The sequence below is a fragment of the Misgurnus anguillicaudatus genome, chromosome 24 (assembly GCF_027580225.2).
Source record: "Misgurnus anguillicaudatus chromosome 24, ASM2758022v2, whole genome shotgun sequence".
Classification (NCBI taxonomy): domain Eukaryota; kingdom Metazoa; phylum Chordata; class Actinopteri; order Cypriniformes; family Cobitidae; genus Misgurnus; species Misgurnus anguillicaudatus.
Window position 1 is genome coordinate 24,109,242 of NC_073360.2, and position 22,610 is coordinate 24,131,851.

The 22,610-nt window shown below is 34.7% G+C and overlaps 1 protein-coding gene across 6 annotated transcripts; it reads right to left on the reverse strand.

Moving 5' to 3' along the window:
- Positions 1-513: 513 nt before the first annotated feature.
- slc6a4a (solute carrier family 6 member 4a) lies at positions 514-22,205 on the reverse strand. 6 transcript variants are annotated; one of them, XM_055196714.2, is made up of 15 exons: positions 21,499-22,205; positions 21,200-21,264; positions 13,703-14,166; positions 13,016-13,150; positions 12,464-12,686; positions 10,079-10,217; positions 9,738-9,872; positions 9,453-9,556; positions 8,931-9,058; positions 8,737-8,849; positions 4,925-5,056; positions 4,606-4,705; positions 2,816-2,916; positions 2,465-2,632; positions 514-2,070 (listed from the first exon to the last, which is right to left on the reverse strand). In XM_055196714.2, the coding sequence occupies exons 3-15, from the start codon at positions 14,052-14,054 to the stop codon at positions 1,987-1,989; spliced, it is 1,914 nt and encodes a 637-aa protein (XP_055052689.1). In that variant the 5' UTR covers positions 14,055-14,166; positions 21,200-21,264; positions 21,499-22,205; the 3' UTR covers positions 514-1,986. The 6 variants fall into 6 exon arrangements, with proteins under 6 accessions (XP_055052689.1, XP_055052687.1, XP_073719381.1 ...); XM_055196712.2 differs by having other exon boundaries at positions 13,703-14,262; XM_073863280.1 differs by having other exon boundaries at positions 21,200-22,205.
- Between the last annotated feature and the right edge of the window lie 405 nt (positions 22,206-22,610).

Below are 22,610 nucleotides of genomic sequence, written 5' to 3' on the forward strand. Positions count from 1 at the left end.
ATGGGATAACATGAAAAAGCACAAATTAGCTTAGAAGACAGATAGAAATCAAATTGAATCAAATAATTTTTTTAAGGTTATTTGATTTTATGCAATGTCATAATTGTCATTTAGCTATTTACTAAATTATTTAAAAGGAATTTCAAAAATGTATGTAACCATGGTTAATACTGAAGTAAGTGGTCGCAATCAATTTATTTAAGCTACATTTAAACAAAAAAATTAGAAAAAAACTTGTTTAAATGTAGCTTAAATAAATAAAGTAAATTGAATGAATAATTTTTTCAGTGTATAGTACACATAAAAAATACCATATTTTTTACCATGCTAATGCTTTTTTTATGCTAATACCTTGGAGCACCATGTAAAAATCTTGGTATACAAGTTATTATATAATATAAAACTGGAGATACATTTGGCTTGGTGTAATGACTTAAGACATCAAATGTACCTGCAAATACATAATCACCCATATGAATATACGTACCAATGCCACATACCAGTAAAACACACTTTAATTATTAATACATATATGTTTATTTTATATCTCTAATAATTCATATATGACTTTGTACATATACATATTTTTTCCTAACAGTCTTAGAGACATACATCATAGTTAGACTTTATAAAGTACAATAGATTTTCAATACTTTGTTAGACAGAATCATACATTCTGTTAAGAAGTGAAAGTTTAGCACTGGACTGAAGCACTCACACACACAAACATACACACACACACACACGCACAATATAGACTGATGTCTACTGCATGCACGCGCACACACACGCACGGACGCACACACACACACAGAACTGACCATCGATGTACAACTCATACACGTCAGTTCAACGGAGAAACCAACGTTCTTACAACGTTCAACAAGTACAGAACGCCGGACCACATGAATAGCAAGACTCACAAACTACACATGCACATACCTAGATGTCCAGTCACACTTTTTCATCTCATGAAAAAACGTCTTGCGGGCTAAAGCATTTGTAGTATGCACACAATTATTTGGTTTCTGCTACGTTGTGTATAACCCACAAAAGAAATATGTAGAAATAAATGTTCATGATAGTCAAGGGGGCACACAGTTTTCAAATTTTCAGTGGTCAGTAAATTTGTATTTTTCAATTAGCAATTTTGGTTACATCCTTGTAAATGTTACATGTGGATAAAAAGGTCCATGTGTAAATAATAGTGATCTTCAAATAAATATAGTAGGCTAAAATGCTTGGCAAAGGGGGCTTAGTGGTCACAGACACTCACCAATGGACAACCAAAATTCAACTGATTTGGGCCCTTAAAAATATTTCTTTTTTTGCATTCCTCCTCCCTATTTCCACATCTGAACCATACAATGAACCAATTCTGTAAAACACATTCTTTTAAATGACACAAAAAGTGATGGATTCGGTTTGGAAACCACAAACAGCTTATTTAAGTCATACAAACTCCAGAGATTACAACACATGATTTTTGGCTTTAGAAGAGTGTGTACATGTAAAATACTGTATACCTGAAATTGGTCACTGATATAAAACAATAATATAACAATCTTTCAAGACAAAATGATCTATATAAAGTTTATAAACCAAACCATTTCTGTATGTATTCCCATTCTTAACCCGAGCTTCATGAAACAGATATACACACAGTCATGAATTCTTGCCATCATCATCTATATATTGGCTATATGGTGATCTAAAACTGACACAGAACGAACAAAACCACAAACTGGGTCATGTTTACGGCAAAGCCACTGCAGTCAGTAACTTATATAAGCAATATGACAGTGGTCACACGAAACAAATGGCATAAAAACAAAACAATTGCTGTATTCGGAGGCCTGGCCTCACCATAACGCAGTACTCAGACTCTCAGTCTGGGGTGAGGTGTGAAGTGAGGTCAGACGGGGCCCTTTATGAGGCCACGGGGGTTAATGCTACATGTCCAGCAGAGGGCGAAATGTCTTAGCGTCACACGGCGTTGGTAAAGACGATTGTGTCTGTGGGCGGGCCGCTGGTTCCTGAGGGTATAGGAGTGATGCTTTTTAGCAGACGCTGTAGGAAGAAAGAGAGTGTGGAAAGGTGAATATGCCTATTAATTAAAACTTCGATACAGTGCAGATGTTTTGCATTTACATCAAACAGCTCTCTAAAACTTGGCAATGGCATACTGGCTGTTGAATCAACATAATCAGGAAATATTAACCTTGCTCTGCCGTATCTTTCTTCAGCTGGCAAACAGAGCCGACACAGGCAGTGAAGCCACTTTATTGACTGACAGCCGTGTGGTCTGGCGACCTTTGATGTCCATCATCACGTCTCGATCAGGACGTGACCAGGCTCATGTATCGCAGAGTGTAATTTTGTTTGCGCTGGTATAACGCGTGTCATTAATACGCCTGTCTTGCTTATTAACCCTGCAGATTTTGTTTTTTTTGTTAAAGCTCACCTGTTTGAAGGTCCCTTTGGTGGTGAGCAGATAGTAGACCATGTAAGAAGGCACACAGATGAAGGAAGAACACCCGATACAGTAGCCCAGCACCGTGGTCCAGAAAGGGTACAGGTAGTCAAACAGTCTCACCTCTGGTGGGAATGCCAGGAAACTTCCGATAATGAACTATGTGTATGAAAACAACGGCAATTGAATTAATAAACCAGACTTGGGGGGGCTGGACAAAAGTGGCTCCGCAATAACCATTTTGTTTCTAAATTTGTGTTCATGCTTTTTAACCGTTTGGCTAAAGTAGAAGTTGGATCGAAATAGGTGTATAATGTACGTGAATGCATTTGCTAGACTGACCAACAGGAAGCAAGGACAGATGGCAACCCAGCAGACCCTCCAAAACAAGCCAGGAGAAAAACCAATCATCAGCTGCACATCATTGCAGAAGCGAGTCGTTCCTGCATGAATAAACAAAGCATTGCTTGAAGCATCGTGTCACATTTAAATAGGTCTAAGTTGGAGACTGTTGCGTTAAATATTCAAATACATAATAAAATGAACATTTGGATGCACCAGTGATATTTGGTCCATCATCGTTCCTAAACTTTACAGGTGGTGAGTCTCAAATTTTATATAGATATAAAATATGTATCCCAGGAGTCACTGGGGCAGCACCCTTAAAAATGTCCATTAGATACAGTAATAGATATGCTTACACTTGGTACCAATTAGAAATAAAACAGTAGGAAACTTTTATATCACGTTCATAGTAACCAAAATTATCAAAGCTAATAATATTTTTCATATTTTTTTAAACAATTAAAAAAGTAACAAAAAGTACTGATGCAAACCAAAATTTTAATTGATTTTAAGTGCACTTATAATTCACATAATCATCAAATAAATTAAATTCATTATGGCACATTTGGGGTCGTGAGATAAATATTTATCTAGTTCAGATAAAACACAAGTGAGTAATGTTGCATATGTTGTGAGAAATCGAGTGTACTTTCGGACCCATGAGTAGGCCTAAGCTGCGCAACACCTGCGCTCACGGCAATCGCGAAAGAAACCAAGTAAAAATTAACTTTAAACTTTTCAGATCACATCATGTCTTGGAAAATGTATAGAAAAGATAGGTCTGTCTAAATAAATATTAAAGGCGGGGTGCATGATTTTTGAAAAACACTTTGGAAAATGGAGTCGGGCCGACTACCAAAACACACTTGTAGCCGGCGTGTCTACTAATCGACATCGTTGCCTGGGTTGCGTATGTGTGGGGCGGGTCTATCAAAAGAAGATCCAGATTCTATTGGGGTAGGGGTGTGTTTGTTTAGGTGATTTCAAATGTCAATATTGGCTTTCTGAGATCATGCACCCCACCTTTAAGTAAACGTGTCAGTACAACTAGATCTTCCTAAATGTGAATTTTTTTGTATTTAAATTCAGTCAATGACACACTGTCATCATAAACACATGGGAGCATATGTAAATGAATGCGTTCGTCTCACACTATTGGTTGATGCTGGACAAGGGTTTTCGTGCCGTGACACTGGTATGTTAAAGAGTAATTAAAAAATGACGCTGTAATACTTTTTATCGCAGTTAATCATTAAACCGGTAATTTTTACATCTCTAGTACCAATATATACCTTTGAGGTTGTAATATTAACTCTTTAGGTCCAAAGGTGTACTTTATAAAAAGGGTACCGCTCCGGTGACAGCTGGTGTACATATATTTGACCATTTATTTTATCACTAATAAAATACATTATTACTCAATATTGCTAAACTGACATTTTGTTCATGCATAAGGGTTCACATTCCAGATGTAAGCAATATAAATGCTATATGCCAGAAGGTTCACTGCTAATGCAGAAGATGTTTCTGGAATTTTGAGAGACTTAAAAGGGACATTTGCAGTACACGAATACATATCAAAGCTCGTGGAGTAATAGTCTCGGGAAGTATTCCAAATCTTCTGGTTCCTGCCCAAATACCTTCAAGGGATGACCTTATTGTTTGTATACTTTGTTTTAGAAAAACATCCTTAAACCAACATGGATTTAGACTAACCGCATACTGATTTTGTCAAGCACGTGTAATTAAAGTTGTTTTGTATGATTAAGCAATAATTAAATACATACCATAGAACCAGGAAACAGCAATGACCTCGAGGAAGACTACAGTGATAACAGCGGGACCCGTGGCATACTCCTCAAAAAGTTTAACCACAAACGCCCCTCCCTAGAAACACATGACCTCACTGTTACAAGAAGTACATAGTCTATACACTACAAACCACAACATTTTTGAATGTTTTTCAAAATAAATGTATTTCACTGTTCCAGGTTTGATCTCTAAACAGAAAATCGCTCTTCTTAATCGGTATTCTTAACTTAGGACTAATGGAAAATGCTTCGAAATAAAACACAGACTTATTTTTAGAGGTACCGATACACTTACATATGTGAGAGTGGATAGAGCACCCAAATAACAGACACACACCAGGCCGAGCACAAACCATTCTCTCCTCTTGACCAACAGGTGGGGAAACTCATCCAACATGGCGGTAATAACACCTTCTAGACCTGCAAACTACAGTTCACAAAACATACAAAAGAGGCTGAGGATAACAGTAAAAGTGTGTAAAGGACCCATTAAACCCACGCAAGCATTATTCCTAATAATGGTGTGCTTATAGTAAATATAGCGTAGTGGCTTTTGACAGTAACAACAGAAATAAGCCACATATAGAGTGCTTGTTGTCTTTTGCCGAATGTAATAAGCCATGCCTTCTTATTGTGGGATCACTATAAGATCATATGTGATTGTTCTGAACAAAGACTATACTTTCATAGGTAAGGCAACTGAGGGGTTAACTATGAACAGACACTAAAGATATGAAGCACTAATGATGACATCATGTTATATTCAGAGCTGATAAGTTGAGTAAAAAAGGCCAAAACAACAAAAACAAGAATTTATTAAGAAAAAAGAAAGAAAGAAGGAAAGAAAAAAAAAGGAAAGAGTCACGTTGTCAACACCCGTCCTTTTGCTACCTCCTCTTTAAATTTGTCTGCATTCTCTTGTACCTCTTTCTCTTATTTTGCTGTTCATGACTCTCAGTCACTGTGCAATATGGTTTCAAAACTGAAAGTCTCAACTTCCAGAGTTGACCCAATACTATCTTGTCTTTTTGAATCATGTTTTGATTACCTCTCTCCTGTTGTTTTTGACAATCATCAATGATTCACTGTGCACTGGTGTTATGCCAGCAGCATTTAAAATTGCTGCTGTCACCCCTGTACCAAAGACTTATAACATGAACTTTGATAATCCAAATAATTTTCGTCCCATTTCTAATCTTCCATTCCTCGCCAAAATTTTAGAACAAACAGTGGCTTCCCAACTGCCAACTCATCTTTCCACTAGCAATCTTTTTGAGCCACTTCAGTCTGGATTCCACAATACAGAAACAGCGTTAGTTAAGGTCACTAATGACTTGTTAATGGCTTCTGATTCTGGCTGTTTATCTATTCTGATTCTACTCGATCTTAGTGCCGCTTTTGACACTATAGATCATTCTATTTTAATCACCCGGTTAGAGACTATATTTTGGCGTATATAAGTCCTACCTCTCTGATCGTAAGTAGTTTGTTGTGATGGGTGACTGCAAGTCTGAGGTCGGTATGGTGTAATCGGGTGTTCCTCAAGGATCAGTCTTGGGCCCATTGCTTTTTAGTATTTACATTTTTCCACTTGGCTAGCTTTTAAGATCACTTGGTCTCACCTATCACTTTTATGCCGATGATACTCAGATCTATATACATTCAAAACCAGATACCACTATGTCTGTGTCTTTTCTTTCTCAGTGTCTTATTGAGATTAAGAAATGGATGTCTGACAATTTTCTTTGTCTAAATAGTGATTGAAGTGATGCTTGTTGGTTCACCTCATCAGTTGCGCAAAGCAGAGTACATAACATTGTGTGGATGGCTCTGCTTTACAATTCCAAACTTAATAAAAAATTTGGGGGTGATTTTTAACACCAATTTAACGTTTGATTATCATGTTCGTAATACTGTCAAACATAGTTTTATCATCTCAGAAACATTGCCAAACTGCGTCCTATGCTGACTTACTCTGTGGCTGAAAAGTTAATCAACACTTTTGTTTTTTCACGTATTGATTATTGTAATGCCTTGCTGGCTGGAGTTCCTTAAGCTTCACTAAACAAACTAAAATACAAAATTCTGCTGCTAGAATTCTGACTAGGACCATTACAACATTACACCTATCCTGGAAAAATTGCACTGGCGTCCTGTCAGTTTTCGTATTGATTTAAAAATCCTTTTGCTCACTTATAAGGCCTTAAACAATTTGGCCCCTTAATATTTGTTTGAGCTTTTAACCCCCTACACTCCTACACGTGCTCTACTACATTTTATTGTAGCTTTTATGTGATTACTTTGTTTGTTGTTTATTGGCTTTTACCTTTGTATGTTTAGTTTTAATGCCTGTAATGTTATGTGCTCTTTTAATTTCCTCTTTTTATGTGAAGTGCTTTGAGATGCTGCTTTTAAAGGCGCTATACAAAATATTATTAAATATATTTTTATTATTATTATTATTATTAAAAAGGAAAGAAAGAATGAATGAAGGAAAGAAAGAAAGAAGGGAAAAAGAAAGAAAGAAAGAAGAAATAAAGAAAAAGCAAAGAAAGAAAGACAGAATGAAAGAAAGAAGGAAAGAAAGAAAAACAGAATGAAAGAAAGAAGGAAAGAAAGAAAGAAAGAAAAAAATGAAGGAAAGAAAGAAAGAAAGAAAGAAAGAAAGAAAGAAAGAAAGAAAGAAGGGAAAAAAGAAAAAAGAAGGGAAAAAAGAAAAAAGAATGAAAGAAGAAAGAAAGAAAAAAGAAAGACAGAATGAATGAAAAAAAGAAAAAAGGAAAGAAAGAATGAAAGAAGAAAGAATGAAAGAAAAAAGGAAAGAAAGAAAAAAGGAAAAAGAAAAAAGAAGGAAAGAAGAAAGAAAGAAAAAAGTAAAGAAAGAAAGAAAATAAATGAAGGAAAGAAAGAAAGAAAGAAAGAAAGAAAGAAGTGAAAAAAGAAGAAAGAAAAAATAAGGAAAGAAAGAAAGACAGAATGAAAAAGAAAAGGAAAGAAAGAATGAAAGAAGAAAGAATGAAAGAAAAAAGGAAAGTAAGAAAGAAAGAAAAGAAAGAAAAAACAAAAGAAAAAAATAAAGGAAAGAAAGAAAATAAAAAGAAAGAAAAAAATGAATGAAAGAAGGGAAAAAGAAAGAAAGAAGTAAAGAAGAAAGAAAGAAAAAGGAAAGAAAGAAAGAAGGAAGGAAAGAAAGAAAGAAAGAAAAAAGAAGGAAAGAAAGAAAGGAAGAAAAGGAAGGAAGGAAAGAAAGAAAAAGAAAGGAAAGGAAGAAAGAAGAAAGAAAGAAAGAAAAAATAAGGAAAGAAAGAATGAAAAAAAAAGAAAAAAGGAAAGAAAGAAGGAAGGAAAGAAATAAGTAAAGAAAGAAAGGAAAAAGAAAAAAAGAAAGAAAAAATAAGGAAAGAAAGAAAGAACGACAGAATGAAAAAAAGGAAAGAAAGAATGAAAGAAGAAAGAAAAGAAAAAAAAATAAAGGAAAGAAAGAAAATAAAAAGAAAGAAAAAAATTTATGAAAGAAGGGAAAAAAGAAAGAAGAAAAAAATGAAGGAAAGAAGGGAAAAAAGAAAGAAGAAAGAAAGAAAAAAGGAAAGAAAGAAAGAAGTAAAGAAGAAAGAAAGAAAAAGGAAAGAAGGAAGGAAAGAAGTAAAGAAAAAAGGAAAGAAAGAAAGAAAGAAGTAAAGAAGAAAGAAAGAAAAAGGAAAGAAAGAAGGAAAGAAGGAAAGAAAAAAGGAAAGAAAGAAAGAAAGACAGAATGAAAGAAAGAAGGAAGGAAGGAAAGAAAGAATTAAAGAAGGAAAGACAGAAAGAAAGAAGGAAATAAGGAAAGAAAGAAAGGAAAGAAAAAAGAAAGAAACCAAAAAAGAAGGAAGAAAAAAAGAAAGAATGAAGGGAAAAAGAAAACAAGAAAGAAAAAAGGGAAAAGAAGGAAAGAATGAAGGAAAGAAGAAAAGAAAGAAAGAAAGAAAGAAGGAAGGAAAGAAAGGAGGAAAGAAAGAAAAAATGAAGGGAAGAAGTAAATGAAAGAAAGAATGAAAGAAAGAAAAAGACAGAAGGAAAGACAGAAAAAAGAAAGGGAAGACGTAAAAGAAAGAAAGAAAGAAAACTGACCGTGCTGTCCAGCCCAAGCATAATTATCATGAGGAAGAATATGATGGCGAAGAAGGTGGCAGCCGGCATATTGGCGATAGCCTCAGCATAGATGATGAACAGCAGACTGGGCCCTTAAAACAAATGCATACAATCAGTACATGTCAATCAAATGACATCTCAATCTAAACACTACATAGAACTGTGCTACTCACCAGCATCCTTAGCTACAGTCTCCACACCCTGTTGACGCATCTCAGCCATGTAACCCAGAACTGTGAAGATCACAAAGCCTGACAAGAAACTGGTCAAACAGTTTACAGAGCTTGTGATCAATGCATCTCTGCAACATAAGGAGAGATAGAAAGAGATATATATATTTAAATGTACATATTAAGACCTAGTACAGTACCACAGTTACAGCAAGGGACCATTTTTAACCATTTTTTTCTGACAGTGTAAAGTGATTCCTAGGGGGTTGCTAAGTGGTTGCTAGGGTGTTCTTAAAGTGCCCAGTCTACTCACCCCTAAATCTTAGTAAAACCTTAGGAAGCACCACAAATAATGAAATGCTTCTGCTTGTTTTATTTATACATATACATGAAATGCATAGAAATGCATGCAAAAGATGAAAAGTTACGCAGTTTTGTAGGTCATATTTGAAGTTAAAGCCAGCGATTACAGAACATTACAGCAGTTTATAAATTCTAGGAGTTACAAATGTAATCCAGGTGTACTTGTAGCAGTTGTTATGAAAGGGATTGTAGCTGGCAAAGGCCAGGAGAACACCGAAGCCTGGACCCAGAGAGAAGAAGATCTGTGCAGCTGCATCAAGCCAAACCTGAAAAAACACAGATGGAGTGATAGTCGATATGAAGGATTTCATTGAACCTTATCATCATACAGTGCCGGGCAGAGTTCATTCATGCAATGAAGCCTGACAGATGCTGGGAAATCTTGAAAAATACCAAATCATTGTGCAATATCGGAGTATTGTGTTGGATATGTTGTTTTCAACTCACTGTAGTACTGAGAAGTTTATTCCAGTCAGGTTTCAGGTAGAAGACCACTCCTCTCCAGGCTCCTGGTAGGGTGGCTCCTCTTATTAACAGGACAAACAACACCAGGTAAGGAAAGGTAGCTGTTACCCAAACTACCTAAAGGAGACAGCAAGGATAAAATACGGTTATCTAGGACCCCAAACTCTCATCTACACACACATTTTTTTTTTGGAATAATATAATATTTTAAATTCCACACATTCAAACACTGTTTGACTATCAGTTTTACATTTGCCTTATTTTGGTGTTTTTAATTTGACTGGGGTAATCTTTTCTCCTATAAGGTTTGCTGTATATCTGACCTTGCCTGAAGTCTTGACCCCCTTCCAGATGCTGAAATATACGATGGTGAAGATAAAGAGCAGACAGAGGGCCAGCTGCCAGCTCACCCAGCCCAGCTGATGAAGACCAGGGGACCGATGTACCTGTAACACCTGCCGTATATAGAAGAGAGAGATAGAGAGAGAATGAAAGAAAGAGGTGGGGAAAAGAGATGTGAGGATTTTACAGATTTAAAGATTATAAATCTCATATACACCTTATGAAAAATATTTATGTGCATATTTAGGACTATGAAATTAAAGTTCCAAATACAACCAAACTCAGAAAAACGATACAAGAAAGTAAATAAGTTGTCACTGGGGCGATACCTTTTCAAAAACTTGCATAAAAGGTGCATATTGGTACCTCAAAGGCGGTGGCAGCCACCACTGCTCAAAGGAATATACAGTATATGTACCAAAATGGTACATATTAGGACCTTTTTAAAAGGTACTGTATCAGTTAAAACTTTTGTACCATTTTTCTAAGTGTACAGACAACTATTTTTATGTATTTCACAATAATAGCATGTATTCTGTATGTTTTTTAAGCTTCTTTATTTTATTCTTGTTATCCATGACAATGAGTACCAAATTATTTTTCAGCTTTTTTGAATAGTTATATTTTTTAATTATTTTAATAATAGCTTTGGACACCAAATGTACCCGCAATAACATACTCACCTATACGTCTATACTGCCCTTATTAATATTTATTAATGTTTTAATAATTATTTTATCAATAAGTAATATATATAGATACTATTATATTTATATATTATAATATATTTAAGCAATAAGGTAGGAGAGGTTGTGCTGTATCGTGAATAAGTAACAGCTGAAGGGCGTTGTTAGGCACGACGCGAAGCTTATTGCCTTATTGCTTTTATAAAACGGTTGCCACACAATATTAAAGTAAAAAAATATTAGTGCAACTTTCATGAAGTTAAATCAATAAAAGCATTCCTTCCGCTAGAAAAAATAGTCCCTGAATGCAAACAACAACATGGAAGCTCAAATAAAAACAACAAACTGCTCTCAGACTTTGTCTCATTATATGTTTATGTGTTGCTAAGGGCGCAGTGATATTAAATAGAACCGTTGGGTGAAGCGGTCATAGCAGTGCTTTATTGTGAATAAAGCACACCTATTGACCAATCAGAATCAAGGATTGGAACTAACCGTTTTATAATAATATTTATTATATATTTATTTATTACTTATTGATAAATTAATTATTAAAACATTAGTAAATATTAATAAAAAATACAATTATAAATTAATTATTAAAACATTAGTAAATATTAATAAAAATACAATTATAAATGTATTATTAAAACATTAGTAAATATTAATAAAAAATACAATTATAAACTTATTATTAAAACATTAGTAAATAATAATAAATAAAATTAATTGTACACTTAATATCTTGAATACTAAACTACATATTTAATATATTTTCTGTTTTTTTTGTATTTACCTTTTTTCCACATAAAGCTGCTTTGAAACAATGCAATGCAAAAAAAAAAATGCTATTTAAATAAATTACACTTGAAATGAATTTGAAGGTATCTACTTTAGAGCTGGTTTGCTACGATGCGATACTGCAAAAAGTGCTATACATATTAACTGCAATGTAAGAATAGAACAAGGACCCAACTGACAACCTAAACAAGCTGTTATTGGAAGAAAAAATACTAGTTTGAAAAGTAGTACAATGCAACAGGATGTTTTTATATTAACATTATATTGGTGAAATAGGAATGATGATAATCACATATAAGCAGAGGCGGACACTACTTGAGTACTTTGAGTAAATTTTCCAAGCATCTGTGCTTTAACAGAGTGTTTGTCTTGGGAAAAAATGTACTTTACTAAAAAATTTTCACTACATTCTAAAGCATAGAATCATACTGTGTATTCCTTCTATATTGCATATTAAAATTGATTTAATACCTAATTACATAAAAATGGTGTACTTTTACTTTTCTTGAGTACATAAAAATACTAGATGTTTAATGTACTTAAATATTAAATATAAACCAAAAACTTGAAATTATAAAATGTAGTGGAATAAAAATTAATTTTATATGCTTTTGAATGTATGTTAAAAAAGAATACTTAATGTACCTAAAGAAAGAGTTCATATTAGTACCTCAAAGGTACACATTGTTACCAAATGTATACATATCTGTACCTAGTAATGATACTGCCCGCCTGTGACAGCTTGGGTACATATTTTGTCCATTTGTTCTAAAAGTACAATCAGAAACAGATCCAATCCCTTCGCCATCTCTTAAGAGAAACCTTCACATACTTTCTAATTCAGCATGGATTTCATTACACACACTTACATGCACTTACATATAGAACTCCTCAGCAGGAGATATGGAGCTCTCGGTCCAGGAGACGTTTAAGTCCGTGGACAAGTATCGGGTACAGTTAGGAGTATTCCACCAATTGTTGCAGGTGGTCCAGGGTAACGTGGCACGAAAAGAGGACAGGAGGTAGTAGAGGGCCCAGGCCATTATGGTGTTATAGTAGAAGGCAATGTACAATGCGATGATGCAGATGGCAAAGCCAATACCTACACAAAAAGATAAACAGTCAACTCGTCTTGCGAATGTCTTGGTCTGCTTCAATTATCTAGTGGATGACATTTAGGACTAAGTTCCATTTACATACAATCGAGTTTCTTAAGCACTTGACATTTTAGGAACTAAATGTGACAATTTCCATAACAGAGTCCTGTTTGTACCGGCTATCTGCAAACAGATTGATACTGAGAGACGGACTGGTATGAAATTTAGACCGGGGTCAAAGGTGATCGTATGCTATCTGCTCAGCACAGGTCGGATTGCGCGACTATCCATCCCTTAACCCAAATCCTCAGAAGTCTAAGCAGACCAATCTTACCTTTGAAGATGGGGCAGATGTGTTTCCAAATGGAGATACACCCACTGCGGTGAAACTGGCCCAACGCCAGCTCCATGTAAAACAGCGGCACGCCACCGAACATGGCCATCAACATGTATGGCAGAAGAAAAGCGCCTGAATCAAACAAATTGAGATGAGAAAGTTGAACTTTACGCATGGTTTTCAGGCCATACATGAAGCTTTTGTAGCTATAAAAAATGCCAACGTACACAAAAAAGCTCCTGTTCAGACAAGCCCCGTCCTTGATTAAAGCTTTATATGTGAGCGTTTGACGTGAAAACTAAGATAACTGTTGATTGAGCCGAGATTATTAAACAATATGAGAAAGATTGAAGTCCCACCCATCAGAACCACAATTAATGGTGTTGGTTGCGGTGTGCATCTCTCTTCTATCTCTCATGCACTCCCCTTGCTTGGCGAAACAGGAAATTGCAAAGATTTTATTACTTTGAATTCAAAAGCCTGTTTGTACCGACAAAGCGAGCTGTATCGCACAATACGCGCCGACGGCAGCAGAATTCTCCTTTGTCTATTTGCTCTTTTTAAGCAAACAGTACATAGTTGATCTTGTCTCAAATCTTCCTATTACTGCATGGGACTCAACATAATATTTGTTTAACTCCCATATGCCATGTGTTTTAATGTTGCATAGTGCTTCATCCTTACCCCCTCCGTTTTGGTAGCAGATGTATGGAAAGCGCCACACGTTGCCCAGGTCCACTGCATACCCGATGACAGACAGTAGGAAGTCCACTTTTTTGCTCCAGGTCTCCCTTGGGGGATCCAAACTGGTCTGCTGGACCACCAGAGTCTTGAACGTTCCCCCCTCCGTCCCGGCACCAGCATCCTCCCTTGGGCTTTGTGGAGATGTGCTGGGGTAACCGTTGACCGACTTCTGCTCCTTCTCGGGAACACTGTCCGCAACCAGCCGGCCGTTCTCTTGCGACTCCTGCGAGTCTTGTTTCTCCTGCTTTTCTTCATACTCTCGGTTCATCGTCACGGGCTGTTTCATTTCCATGGCGAGGACTGCTGTTAGGGTTGAGACGGTGGTCCTCTTACAGTGGCTGATATGGCGCCCATGAGGGGATTGAGAGCCTGGAGAAGAGGGGTCCGGCGTGGAACGGAGCAGGCTGGGATGGAGAAAACAATAAGTGTGTAACCGTTCCTTAACCGGTATGTTTAGATAAGCTCTACCTGAAAACCAAAGAGAAACTGCTCAGGCCCAGCTGCAAAATAAAGAGACAGGGATTTACAAAGAGCTGGGGGCGATTTCACATGGGTTTAAGACCCATTCATTTATCATTCCTCCTAAAAAAAAATGACACATCCTCCTTGCTGGAAAAACACAAGCTGCATTGAAAGATATCTGTTGATGTCTATTAAATACGGGGTGAATGTGAGGTTAAAGTTTTTAAAAAGCAACTTAGTACATGCCACACCAACATTAAGCCTCAGGGAGCTGCCAAGACACACTTATTTTGATTTGCTTTGACGGCTGTTAGGGAATTTACAGGATTGACACAGATTTATTTGAATACAGTAAAGCTAGAATTTACACTTAAATAGGAAGAGATAAGATTATAAGTTACATAAAAGAAGAATAAATGCATTTTGAAATGTTTCACAATTTCATGTTAATGGAAACAAATCATTTTAATAAAAACTATTTAAATTTTATTTCAACGGCACACTATAAAGCGTGATACTAGTTTAGTACTGGTCAAATAGTGACCACAAAAAGTTATTCTGATTAACATTTAAACAAAATTAAACATTTTATTGTACAAAGCGTTTATCCAAAAATGACATCACATTCGGCTTTTCTTTCGTTAAAATCTGTTTTCCATTAATAGTTGGAGATGATTCCCTATCACAACATAATAATCTTAATTATGGAAGCAATAATGAAAAACTAATGCGACATTTTCCTTCCTTTTCATCTAATTATAAACAGCTAACACATTTTATTTCCTTTTCATCAGGGAAACTTTTTCTTCCAAAATGTTTGTTATTTATTCAAAGTGAATGATTTGTACCTATTAAACACATTTGGTGAAAAATTACAATATGCTTTTGTTACAGCCACGATAAGGTGGAAAATATTAAAAAAAAGACAAAAAGTTTAATCTTGATATGTTTAAGCCTATCCAGCATGTCAATTAAATTGCATGTAGATGCATTGTCAAATTTAAGTCTACACTGTAAAAAATGTGCTGTAGTTATGCGGCTGTTTGCAAGTAACTTAGTGTAGTTTTAAATTTAAACAGTTTGTTTAAAGTTAAATGAACATTTAGCATTAACAAGTCTTTGGTTTTACAGAATAAAACTATAAAATGACAGAGCCTCGTGCAAGCATTCTGGGAAGCAGAAATCCTCATCAACCTTTATCTGTTTTTCCTTCAGATTTTGGTTCCCAGAATGCTTTGTATGAGGCTGTTATTTTAGTTTTATTCTGTAAAGACAAACACTTGTTAATGTTTATTTAACTTTCAACAAACAGCTGCCAGTAATAGTGTAATTTCTAGACAAAAATTTTACAGTGTATGAAGAGGAAAATTATCCTAAACCTTTTTAATGTAGAACAAACGTCTCTGTTACTTAAAAGAATAGTGATAAGCTTTACACTATTATAATCATTATGTTTTAGAGCCATAAGCACAGATCTTTCTCATCTAAGCATGACAAAAAAAGAAAAGAGTAATATCACATAGGTTTAACTAGGATGGTTTACAGGTAATTATCTGTGTAAAGATAGTCTGATTGGTAAACTGTCTAAATGAGCTTATTAGATACTCACTTACACACGCACGCACAAGAAAACCGCAAATGATTTTCGCTTAAACACACATTATATTAAATTAAGTTCCTTGGCTCAATTTTGTATAGACAGATTTGTATAGATAACAGTGAGGTCAAGATTAACAACTTTGTTATGAAAGAAGTTTGACTAAGAGGTTCACCAAGGTCTGTGTCTAAAATAATCCCATCTTACACATGATTTATTATTACAGATAATGTGCACATAAATGTTAAGTGCAATATAATGACTATAGGCAGATATGAACAGTGCTTATACGGAGATAAAACACTTTTTTGCATTTCAAGAAGTTGCCGCAAAGTTGAACTCGTGCATCAGAACTAACAAATACAAACAAATATGAACTTTAAAAGTCTATTAAAGTACATCCTAAAGATCTGAGACAAGTTATTAGCACTATATTAAGCACAATTAATAAATCAATTGTTGACTTAGAATAAAGAATCAATGGCACATGAAACATTAAAAATGCCTCCTGTTACACATGCAGACACAAGCAATGACTTGCCAATTAAAAGCGTCCCATTAACACATCACACACAAAGCCACAAAAATCATGCGCGGTGCAACCCTACCGTGCTGCAGTTGAGCAGTTCTGTGGGGGTCTGTGTTAGGGTGGAGACCAACACCGTCCCTGAGAGCCTAGCGTTCAAGACACACCTCCTTCACACTTGCTCTCCCTCGCTTTCTCTCTCACTCACTCACTCACTCTCTCTATCTTTCTCTCCTTTTGGTCTACTTTACCCAACAAAAACTCTTTAAAAAAAAACTGACACTGTTTTCTTTACCAAGCAGACGTTTGATTGTTTAACATGTGAATAAAAACAGGTTTGACTGATCCGCTTCATTTCCTCTCTGGCCCCACTGATGCTCATAGAAGCTACACGTTTCCAGTTTGTAAAGTATCATAATAATTAATCTGTAATCTAATTGGTTAAATTGCTTTATGAGGGCAATTTCGAAAGTAGGTGACGCCCAAAGGCACTTCTGTATGCAACGCTCACCAATATCATTATTACGCCTACCACACACCTGTTCATGCAAACACAAGACATGGATGGAGAATTACACTACTTCATGCATCCGACTGTATCCGTGTCACTCGACATGCTCAAAATTATCAAGTTATTCTAGCAAAGCATCTTAAGGTTTAAGGACGACAATAGTTAGATAGAATTGTAATATACAATCTTAAAAATAAAGGTGTTTTATAATGCCTTGAGGGACCAAAAGATCTGTTGTAGTGTGAAATGTTTCTTTTTTTGATTATATAAATGTAAGAAAGAAATCGTTCTTCAAAAGGCTCAACTTTTTGAGTTTTAATAATTTTGTATTTTATAATAATGTGTGTTTGATGTACAAAATTATCCACAATCTAGCTCCACCTCCTCTTTAGGGATGCGTTGCCTATAACGGAGGTGTCGGTAGGACTAGAGCATCTGTTAGGGGAAATTTGGTAACGCAGTATAGAAAAACAGCCTTTGGTCGAAAAGCTTTTTCGGTTAGAGTAGTGGGGATGTGGAATTCCTTACCTATAAACATCCGAAGCCTTCATAGCTTTTCAAGTTTTAAAAATAAGCTTAAGTACTGGCTATTATCAGAACAAATTTGCAATCATGCTGTAAATTATGTGTTTTATCTACTGATTTTTACATTCCTGGACATAAGTATGTGATGTTTTATGTGGTGTATATGTATATGTTGTGTGTTATTTTATTTTATTTACCTGCCCAGGGACAGCAGATGTAAATTAGCTTTTAGCTAACTCTGGTGCAATTACATTTAATTGCACATTGTCCCTGTAAAAATAAACAATAAAATGAAAATGAAAATAACCTTTGACTGAATGGTTCTTTGTGGAACCAAACACTGCTGTGAGGAACCTTTTAAGTACCTTTATTTTTAAGCATGAACTAAATACACAGTGCCACTCATGTAGATATTTTAAGTAATGTTGCAGAATATTAAGAATAAAGAAAAACTAATAATAATTTAATAGATAAATCAATTTAATAATAAACACTCATATTGTATATCATATTATTATTAAATATTATTGTATGTTATCAAACTAATAATTGTTTTGTGAAAAATCAAGCAAAACATATACAATTAGGTGTAAACAATTATTTGACTGGGTAGCTCACTGCTCAAAAATATACAGAACGATTAAACTATTAAAAAGATATAATTGAAAAAAGGCCTTACATATTTGCAAAGACATCCAATTTCAAAAGCAAAAGTATACACACACAGCTGGAAGTCTTCTCGCAATACATATTATTTAGAAATACATTTAAACCATCCTTCTCGTTTTCGCTTGCACTGTAATCCCAAATAAGTAAGCAGAAGTCTTAAAATTTGAGGTAACTTGTTGTCATGAACTAAAAAAAAACCCTATTTCTATGGTTAAATATTGTTAGTACACTGTAAAAACCGACAATTTCAGATTACTAAAAACTTTTAAGTAAACCAACTTAAGTAATGTGTATAAATTATAATTAATCCCGGCCTTAACTTTATATTTCATTGTTTTTAATATTTAAATACATTATACTTAAAACTACTGCTTTACCTTAAGTAGTATTTACCATTTCATTTTGGTTCACAAGTCCACACAGTTATCGTTTTCATGATAACGCAACACACACTGTAAGCCCGGATAAGTTGAGTTTACTTAAAAAAGAACAATGAACTCGTTGCATTAAAAAATGTAAGTAATGATTACTTAAAAAATGTAAGTGAAGTTTACATAAACATATAAGTTGTTCTAACAATAATTTTAAGTTGAATAGACTTAATGTTTTAATTTCTTCCAATATTCCTGCACTCTTAACCCGGATTAGTTGACATTACTAGAAATTTGTGAGGAAACCCGTTGCATATAACTTATTTAGTTTTTATCACTTTATATTACTTTTGATGTTATAAATGGTATTATAACACAAAATTAATGACTGACTTTAAGACAATCATTGAATAAACGTTGAAAATGTGTTTTTGACATACATTGTCAGTACTGTGGAGAGAAATACAATAAAATGTTCTGAACAGGGTTCATGTACTGTTTACCTGAACGGTGACTTCACAAAATGATAATTTACAACAAAACAACTTTAATAATATAAGAGCTTAAACCTGTATGACATTTTATTAACAAATATTTGATAAGTAAAAGTTCTTATCAGTTTTTATTCTGTGAAAAAGCAGAAAATAATCAAAATATTCAGGCGCAAAGGATTATGGGTATTCCTCACAACATGAACTAATAATTTTAAGTTCATTGTACTTAAATGTTTTAGTTTAATGGATTTTGTAAGCTTAAAAGTTAAATCAACTAAACTTTTTAAGCTCTGGCTTCAAAACCGAAAATATTAAGTGATGTTTACTTGATTGTTTAAGTAAAGACAATATCTGGGTTAACAGTGCATATCTGACCTACAGCCTAAGCACAGGCACTACACTTCTGAACAACGGTAACCACAAAACTAAAAAAAACAGTAACTTTTCTAAATCTCCAACATAAATGAATGTTTAACACTATTGAGTCTTAACTAAAAAGCACAGAAAATATCACTTAATTTCATTTAAATTATTTGCAGTGTTTGTTAAAATAAGGCTGTTGCATTAAAATGACTCTGTTAGGAAGTTATAAAAAATATTTGAGTTCTTATTTTATTTGAGTTTGTGGAACTTATTGTGGTGAAATCGTCGAACAAACAGAAAACTTTTAAGTTGAATAAACATTTTCCCTGTTTGAGTACAGTTCACTCATTTAAAATGAGTACTGTTTGGGTTTACGTGTGGACATTAGACTGACATATTTAAATCTGAAGTGAATGACTAACTCAACCAGAAAATATTAATCTGTGAGATAATCCAAAACTAAGGTTAACGATCCCTACCTGTTAAATGAATGCCAAGTCTATTACAATGTCAATAACCCCACATCAAAGATTCATTGAAATTTGTTTACTTAAGTATAAGCCAACACCTCAAGGCTTTCCCATTGAAACACACACTAATGTTAGCTGATTTGCATTTCGGGACAGAGCAAGGTAGCAGGTTACAGGAAACTGGATGCAGTATGTAAAAACATACAGCTCACACTTCAAAGGAAAATGAAAAGCAGATGCTGATATTACTAATTAATACAATTATCCAATTTATATTAGAAAACAATGTTATGAGTGTGCCCGTTTCAGTGTCTATGCGTGTGCTGGGAAACTCAAAATTTCAGATGTAGCAACAAATGCAATGTGTGAAATTGTGATATTGTGAAATAAATAAATTGTGAAATAAACTTACATGTTATTTTGATAGTCCACTTTAGACATGCTACTAACTTTGCAACATGTCAACTAACTTTCAATAATTTGCAACCATACATCAACTAACTGTCATTAGAGTATTAGTAGACTGTAAGGGTTAGGGAAGAGGTTTGGGTTAGTGGAATAAGTTGACATGCACCTGCAAAGATACTTAGAAAGTTAAATGTCTGTTGAGATATCATCGCAATAAAGTGTTAGTAGATATTAAGCAGAAAGTTTATTAATTAAGATTGGTAGTTGCAAAGTTACTTATAATTAGTACAATTCTAAAGTGGACTATTGAAATAAAGTGTTACCAAATTTTAAATGAGAGCAAGGTTATATCGTGTTACCTTTTAAGATACATCGTTACAGTTCCCTTTCGAGGGAACTCACGCTGCGTCACTGCGGTGACACTTTGGGGACGCCTCCAGGGTTAAGTGCGTCTGAATGTGTATATCAAATTCAACCAATGATGAGGCTTAACCACAAAGACAGGGTGACGTGGGAGCCAGGAAGTATATCGCTATATGAAATTTTACCAAAGGATAAGATGGCAAGAGAGACGCAGCGTCTCGTTCCCTTCTCAGGGAACAACAGTTACATACGTAACCCGAGACGTTTTCATGTGCCAAACACAACTATGCAAAAAAGCATTTTGGTATGAATCAACATTCGCATACAGAAGATATAAGCATTTAAAGCGAACAGTTTAGCAAGTCTAGAATTTTATGATATTATCCTACACTCCACATGAAACAATGTGGATTTTTTTCCCCTGAAAACTTTTTGTACAAAATATATTCAAGCACTTTCAATGACCTGTATCTATGTATGTATATTTTCAAAAACTCCCCAGTGCCATGAATTTTAGAATACATATTATCCAGCATGTATTTAATCATCTTACCCCTTAAATCAATCACTATAATATTTTTCTATTTAAAATTGACCACAATGTTTCTATAACTACAAAGTATTAGAGTAGCACATTGTCCTGCTTCAAAAGAAAAGTTGAAGAAAGATGTGACGTACCTTACAGATGTCCACACGAGTACTGTAATTCATCTTTAACCAGTTAACGTTTTTCCAGCATCCCTCTATGGTGAGAGAGGACAATACAAAGTAAGTATGTCTTCCACTTTTCAAACTGCAGACACAAATACAGTTCAAGGTACCAACATTTTCAAAAGCAAGATCAGTGGTCGCTTTTCTCATCACAATCTGAAATTCTGATCAAATGTTTTCTCAGATACGTCTACAAGAGGCCGTCCGCTATTTTTATCCTAAACGTCTGCGTGTATTTAGAGTTAGACGTAATAGATGCTACAAACCTGTTTTGAATCCCCAAAGACAAACACATAATGGTAGATGAGACATCGCTGTTGTCGATTCCCCTGCACATGGACGCTCACAATAGTTGTTCTTGCCCTCACAATACTTTTGACTGTTCACACTTTTCTGCCAGACATACAGACACACGTACAGTATGGAGTGCCACACGTCTTTCCAATCTGTCTGAGCTAGTAGGTTAATCCGCAACAAGTCTAATGAACAGAGAGGGAGGGTTGAGAGGTCTAGACTAGGTGAAACAGGAAAAAATAAGCAACCACACTTTCATTTAACTTCTAATAAGTGGCATAACTGGATGATAAGAAAAGGCAAAAACATTAAAATTAAACTTTTTAGTAAACATGCCGACACCATACAGCAGAAGTTATGGGAATTACATTTTTAAACGAAGAGTCGGAGGCCTAATTATTTGATGGAACGGCCAACAAAAAGGTACCGGTCTTTCAAATCCTTATCCAAATGCTTTAATCTTGTGTAATGCCCTGGTATTTCCTTCCTTCGAGTTTCATCAGTTTAATGGGACAGTATTTGTCTCCGAGGCTATGGAAATCTAGAGTTGAATCCATGCAAAATAATCTGGTATAATTTTATAACAAGCTGGAGGTTGCTCGGTGTCTTAAAGGGATAGTTATACATACTAATAAATACATGTTTGAAATGAATGAAGACGCTTTGGATCTGCCAAATGCTATAAATGTAATGTAAAAAAAGGTCTAAATAATATAGCTGCTAGGTGATGTAATCTAGCGAAAGCCGAAAAACTAGTTTTTAGACCTTCACACTGTTTAATAATGAACAGATGTCTCCATTTTGGCTATGCTGGAAAACATGTGTTTGTGTGTCTATAAAATGTCTATGTTTCCAAACGTAATATCCTCTTTCCTTGATAACCACTAATATGTGGATGTAATTAAAGGGAATTACATTTTGTTAATTAGATTTAACACAGCAGGTTAAGTCAGCTCAATTTAACTTATCTTTGTTCAATAATAAATAGATTTTTTTAGTCACTTAAACCTGCCTGCTCCTACACTCACATTTAATTTGTAAGATGGCTTTAGGTCATTGTCAATTCTTATTCTAGGTAAACCCT